Source organism: Dipodomys spectabilis, unplaced genomic scaffold, assembly GCF_019054845.1.
Source record: "Dipodomys spectabilis isolate Male_0828 unplaced genomic scaffold, ASM1905484v1 ptg000075l, whole genome shotgun sequence".
Lineage (NCBI taxonomy): Eukaryota > Metazoa > Chordata > Mammalia > Rodentia > Heteromyidae > Dipodomys > Dipodomys spectabilis.
Window position 1 is genome coordinate 13,683,311 of NW_024870752.1, and position 22,606 is coordinate 13,705,916.

The following is a 22,606-nucleotide window of genomic DNA, read 5'->3' on the forward strand; positions in this document are numbered from 1 at the left end:
GTGTGTGTGTGTGTGTGTGTATACGTGTGTACGTGCACACACATGCCTGCCTGTCTTGGGGCTTGAACTCAGGGTCTCACATTGTCTTAGCTTTTTCACTCAAGGTTCCTACCACTTGAGTCACAGCTCCACTTCCGCCTTTTTGGCAGCTAAGAGTCTCATGGACTTTCCTTCCTGGGGCTGGCTTTGAACCAAAATCCTCAGATCCATACTCCCTAATTTTTCTTTAAGCACTTATTAGCATCTGTGTGCATATAAGTCCTGGACTTGAACTCTGGGCCAGTGCACTATCCCTGAGCTTTATGCTCTACCACTTAAGGTACCACTTAATATAAAATAAATCTCACAGACTTCTCAGCCCAGGCCATCTTCAAATTGTAATTCTCAGATCTCAACCTCCTGAGTAGCTAAGATTACAAGCGTGAGCCATTGGCACCAGGCTTCTTATCTCCTGAGAATGAAATACTCACAAGACAGGAATTTTTCTGTTACGTCACTGAAGTCAGTGCTCAATAAATTAGACAGGCCTTGATAATGCATTTCTGAGCTCATACTTGGGGGGAAAAGGAATGTCCAGGGATTTCCCCTACTTTTCCTATGTCCTAGAAGAGTGGCCAGAGCCAGAGTGGGAGATAGAATGCAAGTGCAAAGGAGTTAGGTTCCTCTGAGTGATGCTTATTATATCACTCCAACTAGTTGGAGAGCTAACTTGTGGCAAAATCTAACCTGGCAATATTTCTAGCTAATATTTCTACCCATGGGTAGAGAACCATATCTGGAAAAGTCTAGCCAGATTTTTTCTACTTGAGGCTTAGACTCTGTAGCCCTACCTTAAGATGGTTTATCTATAACAATTTTATTTTTAATAAGGTAGGAAAATGTATTCATATATTCATATATCATACAGGTATTCTGTCTCTGCAAGAATAACAAGAACTTGTTCATGTAGGTTTGCCCCCAGAAAAGAGCTCTTGCTTCTCTGGTAAACCTTCTCCCCCCTCCCCCCCCACCCCTCCCTACCCCACCCCTCCACCTCCGCCGCCCCCCCTCCCCCCGCCTGCTTTTTTGTTGTTACCTGGGCTAAAACTCAGAGCCTCATGCTCTGGCCAGGCTTTTTCACAAGCTCTCTACACTTTAGCCACGTTTCCACTTTGATGTGATAAAAAGCCAAGTTGGATAACAAAAATTTGACTTAGGAAGTTTATCCTTTTTCCTGCTAATGAATCACATATCTAGCTTGTAAAATGTCTAATAACTGTGTGTGTGTGTGTGTGTGTGTGTGTGTGTGTGTGTGTGTGTGTGTGTGTGTGTGTGTGTGTGTGTGTGTGTGTGTGTGTGTGTGTGTACTTTAATATGCAACTTTCCTTTGGAAACCAATTAAGAAAGCCATATAAAGTTCCATGAGGTAAGCTCTGCTCTTTAGAATTGAAATAGATAACATTTATTAATGTTTTTATTTAAAAATTCTCTGACATGCTCATCAGTGAACAAATATTCTAGTAGTTATAATTCCATATGATATATTGAGCTGATATCATTTTCCTTGTAGGAAGATGCCCAGGAAGAATTTGGCTGGAAACTGGTTCATGGTGATATATTCCGTCCTCCAAGAAAAGGGATGCTGCTGTCAGTCTTTCTAGGATCTGGGACACAGATTTTAATTATGACTTTTGTGACTCTTTGTAAGTGTTAAGTGAAAATTTTAAAGTAAGAAATACTGATTCTAAGTAATGCTTTGAAAACCAGCTTTCCTAAGTTAAGTAACAAGGTTAGATTGTTCCTAAGAATTCTTTTTATACTAAGAATCTGTATTCTTTGTCTTAGGACCCTGACCAGAAACTTCGAACTCGGGGTTTGCCTTATTTATGTAGGGTCATAGTGATACACTACATTGAATATTATTGAGATCTGTGTTAGCTGGAAAAAGTATATCTTTTTTTTTCTGAGGTATTTTTTTATTTTTATGTTTTTGTTTTTTATTTTCTGCCAGTCCTGGGGCCTGAACTCTGGGCCTGAGTGCTATCCCTGACCTCCTTTTGCTCTCAAGGTAGCACTTGATCACTTGAACCACAGCACCACTTCTGGCTTTTTCTGCCATTATGGAGATAAGAGTCTTATGGACTTTCCTGCCCAAGCTGGTTTCAAACCCCAATCCTTAGATCACAGCTTTCTGAGTAGCTAGGATTACAGGTGAAGCCACTGGGGCCCACCTATTTTCTTTAAGAATGAGACAGATCTGTCTTTTACACTGAAGGAAACAGTAATAACATGTGAAACCTTATCTTTCAGTTTTTGCTTGTCTGGGATTTTTGTCTCCTGCCAACCGAGGAGCTCTGATGACATGTGCTGTGGTCTTGTGGGTACTGCTGGGCACTCCTGCAGGCTATGTTGCTGCCAGATTCTATAAATGTAAGTAAATGTCCTTGTGACTATGTCAGATAGGTGATGCTTTGAAGCACATATTCCAAGGACGAAAGACATGGTTGGGACCTTCTTTGTTATGTGAATAACTGTCCTTAGATTTATCTGTGGAAAATGCTTTCACAATGAAATAGGTAATTAGCTGCTGCTTGTCCAGTATCCCTTCCCTCCTTTCACCTTTATGCTTTGACTTAATAGATTAAGCTAAACAGCTGAGATTTTGGTATGTGCATAGAAGCATGTGGAAACTATGCAAATGAGAATTGCCAGTTTCTTAACTGAAACAAGTAATATATCTGCGTTTACCCACTCTCATGTAAGAGATCATATCATATCAATTAATATTTATAAAAATAAACTTACTGAAGTAAACAAAGATCTGACTACTTTGAGAGCCCTAAAGTAAGTTATGACGTGTGTGTGTGTGTGTGTGTGTGTGTGTGTGTGTATGTAAGTTATGACGGGGTGTGTGTGTGTGTGTGTGTGTGTGTGTGTGTGTGTGTGTAAGTTATGACGGTGTGTGTGTGTGTGTGTGTGTGTGTGAGTGAGTTATGACGGTGTGTGTGTGTGTGTGTGTGTGTGTGTGTGTGTGTGTGTGTGTGTGTGTGTGTGTGTGTGTGTGTGTGTGTGTGTGTGTGTGTGTGTGTGTGTGTGTCCTGAGGCTTGAACTTAGGTCTGGGTGCTGTCCCCGAGCTTCTTTTGTTCAAGGCTAGTAGTCTACCACTTGAGCCACAGCTTTACTTCTGGTTTTCTTCATAGTTTATTGGAGATGAGCGTCTCATGGACTTTTAGACTGACTTCAACTTGTAATCCTAGGTCTCAGCCTCTTGAGTAGCTAGGATTACAGGTGTGAGCCACCACCACCCAGCTTGGTTTTAATTTTTATGAATTTTTCCTTTACTAAAAGATAAAGGACTGGGTTATTAACATGAAATACAGACCCTCTGCCTCTACCATACCAGTCTTATTTTATATCATACTCTTCCCTTTCTCAGTATTTCACCCACATTGGCCTTCCTCAGCCAGCCTGTGCACCTTCAGACTTGTCTCTCCATCCATACTTGCCCATGCAAGACTCCTCTCACTGCCTTTCCATCTTTGCAGTTTAAGTGCATGTTAATTAGTCAGAATGTTACTGAGAGGTGCTGCCTTGGCACTGTCAGGGGAAAAAAAAAAAACCTGAGTTCATAGAATTGGGGGTGCTAGGTGGGGAGTAGATCTTGATGCATTTCCCTAGCTGGTATTGAATTCTTGGGAGTAAGCAGTTCTCTTGCCTCTGGGCCTACAGGTGTGTATCACCTACCAAATTTATAAAATTTTTCCTTACATTTCCCAGACATCATGAAATTATTAAACTCTCAATAATTTCACAATAGTCAGTAGCACTTAATTCATATCAAATATTATTTATGTGTGTATAGGCAAATGGTAAACTTACTTATTGATGGTGATAAATGTGTAGATACAACAATGAAATTCTCCACTGTATAACTAATATAAGCCAATAGGAAAAAAGTTTAAAAACTAAAGCCATGTACCAGTAGCTTATGCCTATAATCCTAGCTACTCAAGAGGCTGAGATCTGAGGATTGTAGTTCAAAGCCAGCCTGGGCAGGAAAGTCCATGAGACTTGTACCTTTCATTAACTCTCAAAAAGTCAGCACTGGAGCTGTGGCTCAAGTGGTAAAGCACTAGTCTTGAGCAAATCAGAAAAGCTCAGAGCAATGCCTAGGCCTTGAGTTAAGCCCAGGATTGTAAACCTCTTCCTCCCACCCCCCCCTCCCACTCCCCCACCCCCCCACCCCCGCAATAAAAAGGTTGCAATCCCTTTTCTCTTGTTAGTCTCTTAACCTCTACTAGATGTTACAATGCAGAAAAATCCTGAAGAGTCAGACCTGTGGAAATTTAAATGTGTAACATGTCAAAGATAAACAAGAGTCCTCATTGTGTCCTTTTTATACCTGAACCCATTGATAGATACTATTTAAGATTAATGCAAAAATAGGTAAGAACTAGTCTTGATGACTTACTCTTTCATATTGGACCTATTTTATGCTGAAGAAAAAATCTGTAGAGTAGCATTTAGGCAAGCTAGTCCTGTGTTTTGTTCTCTGATTTGAACCATTTGGTAAGAGACATCATTCCAAAGTTGCAGACATCATTTTGAGAATGAGCAGCCAGTGCTGCTTGACAGTTTGTTAATACTGGACTTGGGAATATGAGTATTTGATTTGCCTTTAAAGAAAAATTTGGCTGGGTGCATGTTGCTCACTCTTGTAATCCTAGCTACTCAGGAGGCTGAAATCTGAGGATCGCAGTTCAAAGCTAGGCCAGGCAGGAAAATCCGTGAGACTCTTCTTTCCAATTAACCACTAGAAAACTGGAGTGGCACTGTGGCTCAAGTGGTAAAGCACTAGCCTTGAGCTGAAGAGCTGAGGGACAGTGCCCAGCCAGAGTTGAAGCTCCGTGACCAACAGAAAAAGAAAAATTTGAATTTTTACATTTGTTTTCTTCTGTAGCTTTTGGAGGTGAAAAGTGGAAAACAAACGTTTTGTTGACATCATTTCTTTGTCCTGGGTAAGTGAATTTTTTCAATTAATTCTTTAGGTTTTTTTTCCCCCCCTTTGTTGGTTTCTTAATGATACTGAAGGTTGTACTTGGCCTTACACTTGGTAGGCAAGTACTCCACAACTTGAGCCATTCTTCTACCTTAAATTTTTAAATAATGCTCAACACAACCATATTTTATTCCTTATTCTTTAGTGGCTTAAGTCTTTATCTTTCTAAATGACTTACCTTAAAAAATAGATTTAAGCAGGGTGCCAATGGCTCACCCCTATAATCCTAGCTACTCAAGAGGCTGAGATCTGAGGATCGTGGTTCAAAGCCAGCCAGGCTGGGTAAGGAAAGTCTGTGAGTCTCTTATCTCCAATTAACCACCAAAAGACGGGAAGTGGCACTGTGGCTCAAGTGGTATAAGTGGGTTCCTTGAGCTGAAGAGCTCAGGGACAAACCCTAGGCCCAGAGTTCAAGCCCTACAACCAGAAGAGAAAAAAAAAAAGGATTTAAGTTTTGAAAAGGGGTAAAAAGTAAAAATTTAAAAATATTTACAAATGTCTAATACATGCCCTATATGGGAAAATTACCTTTAGACATGAGAAATGTTTTTGTTTTCTCATATATATATATTTTTTTAACTGGTCCTGGGACTTGAACTCAGGGCTCGGGCACTGTCCCTTAGCTTCTTTTGCTCATGGCTAGCTAGTGCTCTACCACTTGAGCCACAGCTCCGTTTCCAGCTTTTTGGGTAGTTAATTGGAGATAAGAGTCTCAAGGGCTTTCCTGCCTAGGCTGGTTTCAAACCATGATCCTCATATGTCACCCACTTGACTAGCTAGTATTATACATGTACCTGGCTGTTTTTGTTTATTATAAGTCTTTCTAATGTTCTGTCAAAGGAGAGAAGGCTAGCATTCCCCTTGACGAGAAGTCTTTTTTCTGTTTCCTATTCTGACTGGTCAGTCTCACTTGTGCTATGTAAGATTACATTAAAAGCTTTTAACCTAAACATAGGAAGTCTCCCTAAAGATGTTAAGCCAAAAGTATGTTTTTGGATTTTTATCAGAAGTATTGTTTCTTATTAGCAATTTTATTAGAGTAAGTAACATGCCAATAATCACTATAAACCAAGATCCTAACTTTGGAAAACCACTCTGATCTCATTTCTAATATGCTTCCTAACCTCCAGATTTCTAATGGGCAAAACCTGGCCATTCTTAAAGAATAGCAATGAAGAATGCCAAAGGTGATACATTGAAAGCAGGACTGTTTCACTTGCAGGTCAGGGAGAAAAAAGCATGATAGTGATTACAACAGGCATTTTTTTTTTTACAGGTTTGAATAAATATTCTTCAGTTGCTATCTCCATGGAAGATGCACAATTCTCAACCATTCATTTTCTATTCAGATTAGTGTGTCTTTCTCAAGCCATAATCTTTGTCATCATTCCCTCTGCTGTCAACTCAAGTTACCCTGCTTACCAAGACCATTGGTTTCTTTTAAACATCTCCAGCCTTTGACTGCTCCTGTTGCTGTCTTTTCCTTTGTTCTGTTCGTACACATCTTCCTTATTTATACAATTTGCTTAGTCCTCTCATCTCCTAAGAGAGCTTTCTAAGCATTTTCCTTGCTTCTAAATATTTCTTTTCTATTCCCAACATAGTACCTTAAGAAATAGTTTATATTCTCTATTCTCATTTGCTCAGCACACATTTGCAATATAAATCCATGTAATCCTCATTTTTTTCCTCATCATTTTACTGAAATTTCTCTATGGACTAGCAGTAATGTTCCCATTTTCAAACCTGGAAACCATTGTCTGCCCTTTATCCTTTTCTTCTCCATAGGGTCTAATGTTGACAAACTTGCCTGAAACTTTTTATGCCTTCATAGAATCTATTCTATGCTGGTTCTCCTGTTGTATCTCTGATTAACCCTTCTCTGATTTGTATTCTTTATCATGCCTTTAAAGGAGAGGTTAATAAGCCGGGCATCAGTATCTTACACAGGTCATAGTGGAGTTGTGACACAAGTAATAGAACATTACCCTTACCAAAGTAGAAGTTTATAAACAAGTAGTGAATTAAGTCAAGAGTGGTTATACATGTTTGAAAGCTCAATCTGTAAGAATCCATTTCAGGAGCAGATTCCTATTAACTCACTTTCATGGCTTCAGTTATTTGAGTTCTACTCATAGCAAGGCAGGAGAGAAGAAATGCCTTCCAAAAAGTTAAGGATCATGTTATTGTTTATAGGTATTGTGAATAGTATACAAGTATATGCAGATTTATTATAAGACCTGTAACTTGTAGAATTAATTTTTTTAAAAAGTTTAGTAAAAGGGCTAGATATTAGCTAATATTCCAGCATCCTAAATATTACCAATAACCAATTAAATGTTTTTAAATTAATAGGAATTATGTAGAAGTCTTTGTTCACAGGATTGTTAGCAACAGAAAACTGATATAGTACTTCAGATGAACTTTAAAATTTGCACTGTTGCCGGGCGCTGGTGGCTCACACCTATAATCCTAGCTACTCAGGAGGCTGAGATCTGAGGATCGCGGTTCAAAGCCAGCCTGGGCAGGAAAGCCCATGAGACTCTTATCTCCAATAAACCACTAGAAAACTGGAAGTAGCACTGTTACTTAAGTGGTAGAGTGCTCGCCTTGAGCTGAAGAGCGCAGGAACAGCGCCCAAGCCCAGAGTTCAAGCCTCACGACCGACCAAAAAAAAAAAAAGAAATTTGCACTGTACACAAATTACTTGATGGAGTAATGATTGTCAAAGGATTTGAGACACTCGCTAGCTGAATGTATAGATGAACCTCATCTACATGGACTCATACTAAACATAGCATCATAAGCCTGAGGAACTGTTGGATTGGCGATAGTGGACAACTCATTATATGAAAAATATTCCTGTTCTAATGTTACGCATACAAAATTATTTCTGGTAGATTCAAAACTAAATGTAATAGATTAGTTCATTGTAGAGTATGTGCCAAGCATTTGTGAAACTGGGTTCCATCCCTGACCAAAAAACAAAAACAAAAAAAGAATATGTGGAAGTGATTATTGTTTAATTGCAGCTAAGTTTTTTGTTGTTCTTTTATTGTTGTTGTTGTTGTTGTTGTTGTTGTTTTTTGTCAGTTGTGGAGGTTGAACTCTGGGCCTGGTTGCTGTCCCTGAGCTCTTCAGCTCAAAGCTAGTGCTTTTGGTTTTCTAGTGGTTAATTGGAGATAAGAGTCTCACAGACTTTCCTGCCTGGGCTGGCTTTGAACCACAATCCTCAGATCTCAGCCTCCTGAGTAGCTAGGATTACAGGCATGAGCCACCAGCACTCAGCCAAGTTTTTTTTTTTTTTTTTTTTGGGGGGCGGGGGGGAGTCCAGTTATGGGGCTGAACTCTGGGCCTGGGCGCTGTCCCTCAGCTCTTCAGCTCAAGGCTAGCGTTCTACCACTTGAGCCACAGCACCACTTCTAGCTTTTTTCTTTTTTGCTTATGTGGTGCTGAGGAATCAAACCCAGGGCCTCATGCATGCAAGGCAAGCGCTCTACCACTGAACCACCTTCCTAGACCTAGCCAAGTTTTTAAATGTATACTCAGAAGGCATCCTGGGTTCAGAAGTTCAAACCAGGAGAACCAGGGTATTTAATGAGGATTAGTAATTAGAGTATATAAATAACTTACATATACAAAAGGCATACAACTCAAATGAAAAATGAGCAGGTGAGTATAACCAGCAGGTCACAGAAGATAAAAATCAGAAAACCCAACAAATAGCAGATGCTTTCTCAAGTTGTCCATAGAAAATAGAAGTCAAAACAACTCATAATTATGACAGAAATAGAAGGTAACTTTCAAAAGCTGCTAGTTGGAATTTAAATCAGACAAAACTAAGCAGAACAATTATACAGTTTCTAGGGAGGTTTCAAATTCACCTACCTTATATCTTGGTAATCTGCCTTCTAGATACCAAAACATTCATTACTTCATTTTGTTTCTGACCCTGCTTTTACCCAAAAACCTTTTGTTTCTTTCAGAATCGTGTTTGCGGACTTCTTTATAATGAATCTGATCCTCTGGGGAGAGGGATCTTCGGCAGCCATTCCTTTTGGCACACTGGTTGCCATATTGGCCCTTTGGTTCTGCATATCTGTGCCTTTGACATTTATTGGTGCATACTTTGGTTTTAAGAAGAATGTAAGTTTATGAGTATTAATTTATTCAAATGAATTTTCGTTGTGGAAATTAGTATATATCAAGTTAGAGGTATTATGAAAGTGTCTAAAAGACAAAGATTTAGGTGGGCACTGGTGGCTCTTGCCTATATTCTTACCTTCTCAGGAGACTGAGATCTGGAAGTTCTCAGTTTGTGGCCAGCCTAGACAAAAAAGTCCACGAGGGTCTGGGAAGGTGGCTCAGTGGAAGAGTGCTTACCTTGCATGCATGAGGCCCTGGGTTTGATTCCTCAGCACCAAATAAGCAGAAAAAGCTGAAAGTGGCAGTATGGCTCAAGTGGTAGAGCTCTATCCTTGAGCTAAAGAGCTGAGAGACAATGTCCAGGCCCAGAGTTTGGGCCCCATGACTGACAAAAAAAAAAAGTCTACAAGACCCAATCTCCAAAATAATCAGAAAAAAGCAAAGCAGGAGGCATAGCTTAAGCAGTAGACCACCAGACTGGCAAGTAAAAGGCTGAGTTTAAACCCTACTGCCACCAAAAGGAAAAAAAGATACAAACTTGCTTTATGATATCTAGATTTCATAAAACATTCTTAAAATAATATTAAGAATGAGGTAGAAGGATTAGATTACAGAGTTTAAGTAAATGGAAACTATTAGATTAATTGGAAAAGAGATAATCTGACCTATAGAAATATATCCATGAAATTACCAAAGTATTTGCAATTCTAGCAATCAAACCCAGGGTCCCCACCTTTTTTTATTTTATCTTATTTTTTTATTTTACTTTATTATTTTAAGCTAGAGTTGCACCAAATTGCCCAAGTTGGCCTCAAACTTAGGATCCTAGCCTCAGCTTCTCAAGTAGTTGGGGTTTACAAGTGTGCACCCAGTTAAAAATAATCAAATTTTGGGCTGGGAATGGCTTAGTAGTAGAGTGCTTGCTTAGCATGAATGAAGCCCTAGGTTCAATTCCTTAGTATAACATAAACAGAAAAGGTTGGAAGTGGCTAGCCTTGAACAAAAGAAACTCAGGGACAGGCCCTGAGTTCAAGCCCCAGGACTGGCAAAAAAATAAATAATAATGTTTTAAATTTCATTTTATTACCGCAAAAACAGGATATTCTTTTACCTTTTTTTGCAAAAATTAATTTCTAGGGACTAAAGATATGGCTCAAATGGTAGACTGCCTACCTAGCAAGTCCCTGAATTGAAACCTAGGACAGTTCAAAACTTACACCTGTAAGTTCCCTCTTGTGTATCTATGTTTAGGTATCTTAGATCCCAGATGTCCATGATGCATCTAGGACTTGAAAGGGAGAATAATTGAGACTACCACCAGTACTTTGGGCTATAAAACCTGTTGTAGTCTGTCATTATCTTGTGTTCTTGATGGGATTTTTTGTTTGTTTGCTTTTTAATTATTTCTGCCTATACTGGAGCTTGAACTAGGGCCTCCTCCTTTCCCTTAGCTTTTTCACTCAAGGCTGGCACTATATCACTTGAACCACATTTCCACTTCTGGTTTTTGACTGGTTAAAGTCTCATGGACTTTTCTGCATGGGCTGGCTTTGAAACTCAGTTCTCAAATCTCAGCCTCCTGAGTAACTAGAATTACAGGCATGAGCCATTAGTGCCAAGTTGTCTTTGTATTCTTGACTCTTAGTGAAATTTTTGCCTACCTCCAAATAAAATAATAAAATGGGAAAAAAGTGCAGAAGCACTAGATAACAAAAATGAAAAACGTTTATGAATCTTTTGTCTTTGTTTTTTTGTTGTTGTTTTTTGTCAGTTATGGGGCTTGAACTCAGAGCCTGTGTGCTGTCCCTGAGTTCTTTTGCTCAAGTCTAGTGCTCTGCATCTTTGAGCCACAGTTCTGCTTCCAGTTTTCTGGTAGTTAATTGGAGATAAGAGTGTCACAGCCTTTCTTGCCTGGTCTGGCTTTGAACTTCAGTCCTCAGAGCCCTGCCTCCTGAGTAGCTAGTATTATAAGCATGAGCCACCAGCACCCAGCAACTGTGTGTTTTTAGCTGTAAAACACAACTTCAATTCACCTTGTCAATTTATGATCAGTGTTACCCCTTTCATTGCCTTCTTCATCTCTCCCAGCCTTACCCATACTCTGTTAAATGTTGTATGTTTTTATTAACTGTTATTGTCCAAATACTATGTTCTATGTATTTCTTTCCAAAGCCATTAAGTCATGGATAGCAGCTGGAAGCAGGGTTGGCTTGTTCCAATAAATAAACTGAATATTACACATAACAATATCTGGCTCACAGCATCTAAATTCAAATTTCAGTTCACTGGCTTAAGTGAACTTTCATTGCAATTAGTGTCAGCATGGAAGCTGAGAATAAGCAGGTAAATGTTTGTACAGAGAATTTTTTAAATAGTGACCTAATTATGAATCTTTTCTTCCTTTACCAAAGGCCATTGAACATCCAGTTCGAACCAATCAGATTCCACGTCAGATTCCTGAGCAGTCATTTTACACAAAGCCCTTGCCTGGTATTATCATGGGAGGGATTTTGCCCTTTGGTTGCATCTTCATACAGCTTTTCTTCATTCTGAACAGTATTTGGTAAGCTGAAGACAGAGTCTTCTTATTTTTATAACTATTGTATATAGAATATGGTACTTGCTTTTTATTTATAGGTTACTATTTGTATCTTCTAACTGTAAGCAATTATAACCAGAAATGGTAAGAGTCAAAAGGTGGTGTTATCTCCTGTGGGATATAAGAATAATAGTGATAATAGCTTTTTTTTTTTTTTTTTAGTCCTATGGCTTGAACTTAGGACCTTAGCACTATCCTGAGTTTTTTGCTCAAGACAAGCGCTCTACCACTTGAGCTACAGATTTACTTCTGGTTTTTGTTTTGTTTTTTTGTTTTTTTTTTTTTGTGGTGAACAATTTTATTACTTATGGGCTATATGACAGACTAACCTCAGTCTCTCCAAACTCATGTTCTTAAGAAATACATGCTGTTCCAGAGAGGCCCTCTGGGCACTTGGAGGTACTTGCCTTCATTCCCTGATTACTTGTTCCCATGGAAAATTGCTAGTGGTAATTTGGAGCCACTGTACTATTTTTTGTTTGAGGGGCTTTTCTTTTTTGGTCGGTCGTGGGGCTTGAACTCAGCTTGGGTGCTGTCCCTGCACTCTTCAGCTCAAGGCGAGTGCTCTGCTGCTTGAGCAACATCACCACTTCCTGTACTATTTTTTATGTGAATATGTATATGAATTATTTTATCACATTGGCATACATTACAGAAGGTACTAAGATTTAAAGTAGCATAAAATTTTAACTAAATTAGAGCTTTTTTTATGGTTGGAACATTTCCTTCATGATTATTATGACAGCTTTCCAAATTCAACTGATTTTTATCGACCACTTCCTAGCTTGTCTTTTATCAGATGTATCTGATTCTCCAGTAGAGAAGTAAACTAATATTTTATTGTAGAATATTTTCAGATTCTGCATAAACAGCAAGATAAAAATCCAGTGATCCTTCCTGCCTGTCTCACCCAACTCCTTCATCATCTAAACCCTTGAAAATATATCTTGCTTCATCAATTGGGAGAAAAAACCTTGTCAGTTCAAGAAAAATAAATAGATCATGTTACTTATTGTGTCAAGGACAAAAATACTTATAGTTTTATCTTAACATGTTTGATTATAGGTCACACCAGATGTATTATATGTTTGGTTTCCTCTTCCTGGTATTTATCATTTTGGTCATTACATGTTCTGAAGCAACTATACTTCTTTGCTATTTCCACTTATGTGCAGAGGTATGTATTAGCAATATTCACTTATTTAATTCATAGACAGCATTTATAACTTCAGCATGTTGCAACTTGAATACTGTTAATGGAGATCATTTATGTAGAGATAATTTTATTATGAAAGAATTAAGCTTGTATTCCAAATCCAAGGTACCCCTACTGGGAAGGTGAGATAGGAAGATGTTGTGTCTTAAGACCAGCCTGTAAAAACATGTGTGTATGTGTGTGCCAGTACTGAGACTTGAACTCATAAGCTCTTGCTCAGCTTTTTCATTCAAGGCTGGCACTTTACCACATGAGCCATACTTCAACTTCCAGCTCTTCTGGTTATTTGATGATTTAAAAAAAAAAATCTCTTGGATTTATCTGATTGGGCTGGCTTTCTTGTTTTTTGTTTTATTCTTTTTGTGCTGGTCCTAGGGCCTAGACACAGCTCCTGAGCTTTTTTGCTCAAAGCTAGCCTGGGCTGGTTTTGAACTGGGATCCTTAGATTTCAGCTTCCTGAGTAGCTAGGATTATAGGCATCAGCCACCAGCACTTGGCCAAAAAAAAGACTCTTATAATTTATAACGTAGATATTCTAAGCAGGAAAATTACATAGGGAAAAATCACTGAAAAGTTTTAGTGACTACAGTGTAATGATTTCTATTTGTGGCAATATCAAAGTAACGGCATCCTTGGATAATAGGTAAAATTGATTTTTAAAGATTAGACCATTAAGCCAGGTAGCTAATAGCTTACTTCTTACCCTATCTACTCAGAAGGCTGAGCCAGCCCAGGCAGGAAAATCTTTGAGACTCTTATCTCCAGTTAACCACTAAAAAAACCAGATGTAGAGTTATGGTTCAAGTAGTAGATCACTAGCCTTGAGCAAAAAAGCTAAGGAACAACACTTTGTCCTGAGTTCAAGCCCCAGGACCAGGACCAACTCATACATACCAAAAAGATCCAGTCTTAAGTAGTTATTTACCATATAAGAAAGTCTGTTAAACTGAATGTATTGAGTTAATTTAAACATTTTTATTAACTCATATTAGTTGTACAAGGGGTTTTATTATATCACTGTATCGTTATATTGTGGTCTTTCTTATCCACCCTACCTTTTTTATCATTTTAATTTGCTTTATTCTATTTGCATGCATGCATATAATGTACTTTGATCATATTCACTCCCTCAGTACCCTCTGCTTTCACCCCCTCCCCCACTTTCCCATTTGTTAACTTCCAAAACTGTCTCCTTTTTTGTTGTTTTTTTACATAGAGGTTAAATTCACATAAAATTGACAATTTTCAAGTAAACAATTGACTGATTTACTATTTAGTGTTCTACAAGCATCGCCTCTGATTTTGAAGTACTTTTATACACATGCATACTTATTAAGTAGTTATTTATTTCCCATTTCCCTCTTTACTTGGACCCAGATCATCTCTCTGTTTCTAAACATCAGTACAGTTTTTAATGGATTCATACAGTATGTAGGTTTTTGTGTCTGGTTTCTTTGACTTAGCAGAATGTTTGCAAGGTTTATCCACTGTGTAGCATATGTTAGTACTTTACTCCTTTTTATAATTGGATAATATTCTACTATATATGTATTAACACCTGTTCGTTAATATATTTATCCACTGATGTACACTTGAGTCATTTCCACCTTTGGGCTATTACAAATAATGTTGCTATGAATATTTATAAACAAGTATTTGGGTACTTGTTTCATTTCTGCTGGAGTCATACATGGTAATTCTGTAACTTTTCCATGCCCCTTTTGATAAGGGATTAAAATCAGGACCTTGTGCTTGCTAGACAAGTACTATGTTACTCTTACCCAGGCCTTTTGTTTCTTTGTTTTGGAAGTTGAGCAACGATTTATTTAAGTAAAACAGGATAATGTAGGGAGAAATAGGAAAAGTGAAGAGAAATATCTCCTTCCCATACAGGAGATGGGAATGAAGAATATTCCTCTTTTGATATTTTAGTGTGTTTTCACATAGGGTCTTATGCATTTGCCCAGCAGACCTTGAACTATGGTTCTCCATCCATGTAACTGGGATTACAGGCTTGTACCACCACACCTGACTTGCTTGGGCTGCCCTGAACCTTAGTCCTTCCATTTCTGGCTCCCAAGTAGTTGGAATTACAGGTATAATCCACTGCGTAGCCATTATTTGACTTTTTGAATAACTGTATTTTACATTCCTACTGGTTATATACAAGGTTACATTTCCTCTGAATTTTTTTTTTTTTTTTTTTTTTTTGCCTGTCCTGGGGCTTAAACTCTGGGCCTGGGCATTGTCCCTGAGCTTCTTTTGCTCAAGGCTAGTGCTGTACCACTTTGAGCCACAGTATCACTTCTGACTTTTTCTGAGTAGTTAATTGGAGACAAGAGTCTCACAGACTTTCCTGCTCTGGAAATTACAGGCATGAGCCACCAGTCCCAGCTCTTCCGAAATCTTACCAAAGCTTTCTATGTATTTTTTTAGTTTATATTTTATACCCAAACTACTGTAAAATGATATCAAATTTTGATTTGCATTTTCCACTGGCATCTTTTTTAGTTAGTTGGCAATTTGGATATCTTCTTTGAAGAACTGTGGATTCAAGTCCTTTTTAATTTTTTTTTCCATTCATGGGGCTTGAGCTCCAGAGTTTAAGTTCCTGAGCGCTGTCCTTCAGCTCTTCAGCTCAAGGCTAGCGCTCTACCACTTGAACCACAGCACATGTAAGGTTTTTTGAGTGATTTATTGGAGATAAGAATCTCATGGGGGGCTGGGAAGGTGGCTCAGTGGTAGAGCGCTTGCCTTGCATGCATGAGGCCCTGGGTTCGATTCCTCAGTACCACATAAGCAAAAAGAAAAATCCGGAAGTGGTGCTGTGGCTGAAGTGGTAGAGCGCTAGCGCTGAGCTGAAGAGTTGAGGGACAGCGCCCAGGCCCAGAGTTCAGGACCCACGACTGGACCCAAAAAAAAAAAAAAGAATCTCATGGACGGGGCTGGGAAGGTGGCTCAGTGGTAGAGCGCTTGCCTTGCATGCATGAGGCCCTGGGTTTGATTCCTCAGCACCATATAAGCAAAAAGAAAAAAGCCGGAAGTGGCACTGTGGCTCAAGTGGTAGAGCGCTAGCCTTGAGCTGAAGAGCTGAGGGACAGCGCCCAGGCCCAGAGTTCAGGCCCCACGACCGGGGGAAAAAAAAAAAAAAAGAATCTCATGGACTTTCCTGCCCAGGCTGGCTTTGAACTATGATCCTTGGATCTCAGCCTTCTGAGAGGCTGAGCCACTGGCACCCGGCTTCCTTTTCCTATTTTTAAAGTGGGACAGTGGAGTGTTTGTGGTGGTAGTGTAAGAGTTCATTATGTTTGGCACTGGTGGCTCATGCCTGTAATCCTAGCTACTCAGGAGGCTGAGATCTAAGGATCGTAGTTCAAAGCCAGCTTGACGTTGCAAACAAAATTTAAAGACTATCTTTTTGAAAAACAAAAATGAAAAGCCAGCCATGAGGTACACACGGTGTAGGGTACAGCAGGAGAATTATGAGTTTGAGACCAACTTGAGGGGGAAAAAAGACAAAGAAAAGAAAGAGGGGAAAATAGCTTTTTTTATTCCTTCAAAAGAAATGGTTAAAATTTTGATAGAGATTACATTGACTGCATAGATCACTTTGGAGACTAGTGCCTGCTTAAGAATATTATTCCTTCTTCCAGTTTATAAATATGGTTGTCGCCAGGTGCCAGTGGCTCACGCCTGTCATCCTAGTTACTCAGGAGGCTAAGATCTCAGGATCATGATTCAAAGCCAGCCCGGGCAGGAAAGTCTGTGAGAGTCTTATCTCCAATAGATGGCAAGAAAACCAGAAATGGCACTGTGGCTCAAGTGGTAGAGCACTAGCCTTGAGCTGAAGAGCTGAGGGAGTGTGCCCAGGCCCAGAGTTCAGGACCCACAACCTAAATAAATAAATACATACATACATAAATAAATACATAAATGTTGTCTTTGTATTTAGGTTTTCTATAATTTCTTCCAGCAATGTTTTTTAGTTTTCAGTGAGTAAGCCTTTGATTCATTTGGTTAAATTTGTTTCTGGGTATTTTTATGTCTTCTTTGAATTGTTTGTTGTTTTTTTGTTTGTTTGTTTGTTTTTGTTTGTTTTTGTTTTTGTCGGCCGTGGGGCTTGAACTCTGGGCCTGGGCGCTGTCCCTCAGCTCTTCAGCTCAAGGCAGCGCTCTATCACTTGAGCTACAGCGCCACTTCTGGTTTTCTGGTGGTTTATTGGAGATAGGAGTCTCACTGTCTCTCCTGCCCGGGCTGGCTTTGAACCACGATCCTCAGATCTCAGCCTCCTGAGTTGCTAGGATTACAGGCGTGAGCCACCAGCGCCGGGCTGTTTGTTGTTTATATAAGAACACAGTCATACTGGAGAATGTTGCTTAGTGCTAGAGTGCTTACCTCGCAGGTAGGAGATCTTGGATTTAATCTCAAGCAGTGTGCGCACATATGCATACACACACACCCACACCCACACTCTTGTGCACACACAGCTGATTTTGGTATATAGAGTTTTTAACCTTTGAAATTTACTGAATTCATTTGTTCCAGTGGAATTTTTTGTGTATAAAATCTTTAGGATGTTTTTAACCTTTAGAAGTATGTTTTTAGCATATTCAAAATGGTTGGAGAGATCATGAAGCATTTTCTTTTAAAAATGCTCCTGGTAATCTGTAAACCACTTTATGTAAAAGCAAAAAGAGCTATTTTAATCATTTACCTTGTTTAACTTGTGTAGTAATAGCTGGATATGAAGTCAGGTGGGTCTTAATACTGTGATCTTACTAATGTGAAATCAACTAGAATTTTAATATATTTTAAATTAATTTTGAACCATGTAAGTAAGCTTTTGTACACTACTTTTCCTTGAGAATCATAAATTGTGAGCTTAACCCTTAAGTACTCATAGGCAGCTTAACTTTTTTCCACATCCTGTTAGCCAGTTTTTAAGGAATCCCACAAGGGAGCGCTGCTTAGCACTGTGAGTACGGAGGACATGTAGGACATCCAGTAGAAGCCAGGGACTGGAATTGGGGCAAAAATTGGGGTTTGGAGGCTTCCCCTGAACTGCACTTGTTCTGGAACTTTATCCACCTACAGAGTGTCTAATAATTGGAAAGTAATTCTTGGTTTTGACCATTTTTTCCTTCTCTCCACAGGATTATCATTGGCAGTGGCGCTCATTCCTTACCAGTGGCTTTACTGCAGTTTATTTCTTAATATATGCAATACACTACTTCTTTTCAAAACTGCAAATTACAGGAACAGCAAGTACAATTCTGTATTTTGGTTATACCATGATAATGGTCTTGATCTTCTTTCTTTTTACAGGTAAGAAAGATTACTTTTATATCTACTTTCTTTTTATAAGATCCACGAAGGCTCTTCTGTGCTCCCAGATTTAGCCCTCAGTATGACTAACCATTGTTTAAGGCCCCCTGTGAGCTCCTTGCAACTCAGATAACCAGAGATGATCAAACCAGAATACAAGGGAAGAAGTGGGGTCTGGGTTCATTGTGTTCAAGGGCAGGACACTGTACTAGTCATCTCTATTACTCTGTTTACCTCAGTAGTGCCCATGGACCTCCTCTTCCCTCTTCCTCTCCGCTCTCCTCCCCTCTCCTCCCCTCTTCTCCCCTCCCTTCCCCTCTCCTCCCCTCTCCTTCTCCCCTCCCCTCCCCTCCTCTCTCCTCCCCTCCCCTCCCCTCCTCTCTCCTCCCCTCCCCTCCCTTCCCCTCCCCTCCCCTCCCCTCCCCTCTCCTCTCCTCTTTTCTCCTCTCCTCCCCTCTCCTTCTCCCCTCCCCTCCCCTCCTCTCTCCTCCCCTCCCCTCCCTTCCCCTCCCCTCCCCTCCCCTCCCCTCTCCTCTCCTCCCCTCTCCTCCCCTCTCCTCCCCTCTCTTCTCCTCTCCTCCCCTCCCTCCTCCCCCCCTCCCCTCCCCTCCCCCCTCCCCTCCCCCCTCCCCTCTCCCCTCTCCCCTCCCCTCTTCTGTCTGATGGTCCTGGGGTGTTAGGGTCCAGCAGCTGTCCCTGGTTTGTTTGGTTTGGGTTTAGGTTTTTTGGCATTTTGGTTCCCCCACCCTCAAGGATAGCACCCTACCACTTGAGCCACAGCTCCACTTCTGGCGGTGGGGCGGGGGGAGGGGGCGGCCGGATAGTTAGTTGGAAATAAGGGTCTCATGGAACTTCCTGCTGAGGCTGGATTCAAACTGATCTTCAGAGTCAGCCTCCTTAGTAGCTAGAATTACAGGTCTGAGCTTCCTGAGTGCATGAGCTTCCTTTTTCCCTCTCTAGAAAGAAGCAAAAAGCTATCACTACCTAAATTTAGTATAACATGTATATTGGGAACATAGTAAGGCTGAGTGATACTACAAAAGACAGTCATGGAACACTTCTAATTCTGGAAATTCTAACCTATTGTGGTTTTTTTTGTGCCAGTCTTAGGGCTTGAACTCAGGGCCTACGTGCTACCTCTGAGCTATTTAGCCCAAGTCTAGCACTCTACCACTTGAGCTACAACTTTTAAGTCAAAAAAAAAAACTGTTACCTAAAAAAGATTCCACTTTTAGTATATACATTATGTCCCACAGAGTTGCCAAAATAGTGATCAAATATTTTTGTCTTTAACATTATTTTTCTGAAATTAAGCCCAACCGTTTTCTAAGTCTTTTGAAGACTCAGAAGGTGCATTTGTGGTGAGCCTTGCACACAGCATATAGCATGTCCCCAGTGCTTGTCTAGTATAAGAATGATCACAAAACTTCCCAAAACAATAGTTCACACATGGTCTAGATTTGGAAAAACATTAATACCTTTTCTGTGTATTATACTAAAGCAATAGTGAAACACAATTGAGACATTAAATATTAACCTTACATGGGGGCCAAAGCCACCCCTTATTTGTGTGTGCTCCTACCTATTAAATATATCTTAGGGGATAATACTGAGAAAAATGGCAAGTCTTTATTTTTTAAATATATATGTATATTTTACATCTTAGTAAATGTTCCTTTGCAAAACAAAGTCTAAACTTGTTTAGTAACTCTAAATATAGTTTAGAAGGATTCTACATCTGAAAGCAGGAAAAATGAAGTCTACCTATACTTAGAGCCACATGGTCATAAAGTAATTCCATAATATCCGAACTTGATTTTTGTCACAGTGAAAAGATGTCTCCATCTAGCATTCAAATTCTTCAAATTCTATATACCAAAAAGATGAGGAGTGTATTTGTTCCTTGAACTGTGTCAGTCACACTGCATAGCAGTCTTTGGAGTTAACTAGGACAGAAAAATATTTGTTTAATGAGGTAAAGGAATAGACTTGGAACTAGGCCCTGTTGGCTCATGCCTGTACTAAGCAATTCGGGAAGCTAAGAACTGGAAGATCAAAGTTCAGGCCAGCCCATACAGAAAAGTACATGAGACTCAGTCTCCAGCAAAAAGCAAGGCCAAGAGGTGTGTCTCATTAGTAGAGCACCATCCATGCAAGCATGACAAGTATAAGCCCTGAGTTCAGTACAAATAGTCAACTTGTCCAAGCACTGTATACTCATTTCATGGAGGAGTTTGATCTGTTCTCTGGTACCATACTTGGGATCATCTTTGTTAATTATCCTAATTATAATTACTTTTTTTTTTCTTCTTCTTTTTTTTTTTTTTTTTATTTTTGCCAGTCCTAGGGCTTGAACTCTGGGCCTAGGTGCTGTCCTTGAGCTTCTTTATGCTCAAGGCTAGCACTGTACCACCTGAGCCACAGCACCACTTCCGGCTTTTTCTGAGTAGCTTATTGGGGATAAGAATCTCACAGACTTTTTTTGCCTGGGCTGGCTTTGAACCATCATCCTCAGATTTCAGCCTCCTGAATAGCTAGGATTATTGGCTAGAGCCACTGGCACCAGTTTAAGTATATCACTTTTAACATTTTGTAGACATTTGCTTTGCTTTACTATAATTCTTTGGAAACCAATGGTTCCTAATAACTATTTCTGTGAATCTGATACTAGAGTATTCATATCAGACCTTGAAAACATTTCAGTAACGATTCCATTGTGTGATAAAATGTTGTTACATTGGAAAAGAAATAGGACATCTTTTTTTTTTAATTTAGTCTTTTGTATGTAATAAAGAAAATAATGTGTTTATGGAAAGCTTATAATATAAATATAAAATAATATAATAATATAAAGATCTTAGTTTTTATAAGAAATTTGATTTGAAATGTTTTTATATTTTCAAACAATGCTCATAGATTTATGGCATTTTCTTAGACAGTTGTAATTTATAATTTTTTGCATTTTTAAAGAAACTAGTTGTCTTAAGTCTATATTTTGGTATAACTTTTCATTGAAAAGAGGGCTTATTTTGTTTTTGTTTTTTTTTTCTTTTCTAGGAACAATTGGCTTCTTTGCATGCTTTTGGTTTGTTACCAAAATCTACAGTGTGGTGAAGGTTGACTGAAGAAGCCCAGTGTGTCCAGTTAAAAGAGAAATAAATTAATTTCTTCATCAACCAAGAGCTGTTTTTGTGACTCCCTTAAGTTTTATCAGACTTATTGGCCTAGTAATCCTTCAGAAACAACATACTTCTCAGTACACCTCTTCCCACGAAATGTGGTTTTGACACTAAGGCATTTGTATTGTGATTTGATTAAGTATATATTTAGTTGTTCTCAGTGAAGAGCAAATTTAAATATTATGTGCATTTGTAAATACAATAGGTATAGAGTTTTCAATACTCTAATGGCAGAATAGAGGAGGCCATAATACTGATGAAATCCATAACAGTTAATTGTAAATAGGATTTTCTAGGCTCGGTAGGTGGAAAGAATTATTTTTCTTTGAAGGAAATAACTTTTTATCATGGTAATTTTGAAGGATGATTCCTATGATGTATTCATGGGGGGGGGAGTATGGCTTTTAAAAATCTTGTATTGGTTGTAACTGTTCATATCTTATTACTTTTCTGTGTTGACTTCATTATTCCCATGGTATTGGCCTTTAAACTATGTGCCTCTGAGTCTTTCAATTTATAAATTTGTTATCTTAATAAATATTGTAAAAACATCTTCATTGCATCATTACCTGTTATATATTCAAGGAGATTCTGTAAATACAAATTTATTGACCAAGGATGTTTTAAGATGATTTATACTTTTTATTGCATTTTACTGAATTTGTTAATCTTACACTACTTGAGTTTCAGTCGAAGTGAAATGTCAGTCTTTTGGTTTTAAATCAGGTCTAAGCTTTTCACTGTGAAATAATAATGGAGACTTCAGTCATGCCTACCTAGTCATAAATGACATGTTAGGTACTTAATATGGGCCTTACATTACAGATTTCGTATTCTTGAGGGTTTTTTTAAATATATTTTTTTGTTTTTTTAAGTCAGATTTTGTCTTCATGATTACATTGTTTTAGATTTTACAAATAATTCTTTTGTTAGAATTAGAAGTCACTATTTCTTTGTCTCATTCATCTGACTAGTTGAAAGTTTGAGATGACTTCAAAGGTATTAACTCTGCTTATGTCTATGAGAACATTATTTGTATTAAGGGGTTTACTGCTTGCTGCTTATGAGAACAAAGACATTGTCATTAAAATTATAACTAAAG

General features: G+C 38.8%; 1 protein-coding gene and 1 pseudogene across 2 annotated transcripts in view; both read left to right on the plus strand.

Annotated features, from left to right (window-relative positions):
* The window catches only part of Tm9sf2 (transmembrane 9 superfamily member 2), a 58,757-nt gene extending 36,702 nt beyond the window's left edge, over nt 1-22,055 (plus strand). The window contains exons 10-17 of one of the 2 annotated variants that reach the window (XM_042682637.1): nt 1,550-1,688; nt 2,290-2,409; nt 4,941-4,998; nt 9,026-9,185; nt 11,597-11,748; nt 12,850-12,961; nt 18,154-18,325; nt 21,383-22,055. In XM_042682637.1, the coding sequence (XP_042538571.1) occupies nt 1,550-1,688; nt 2,290-2,409; nt 4,941-4,998; nt 9,026-9,185; nt 11,597-11,748; nt 12,850-12,961; nt 18,154-18,325; nt 21,383-21,450 (981 nt within the window). In that variant the 3' untranslated portion in view covers nt 21,451-22,055. The remainder of the gene's footprint in view (nt 1-1,549; nt 1,689-2,289; nt 2,410-4,940; nt 4,999-9,025; nt 9,186-11,596; nt 11,749-12,849; nt 12,962-18,153; nt 18,326-21,382) is intronic. The other variant, XM_042682638.1, reaches the window with a different exon arrangement.
* Nucleotides 5,866-5,982, plus strand: LOC122110191 (annotated as a pseudogene).
* Nucleotides 22,056-22,606: the final 551 nt, after the last annotated feature.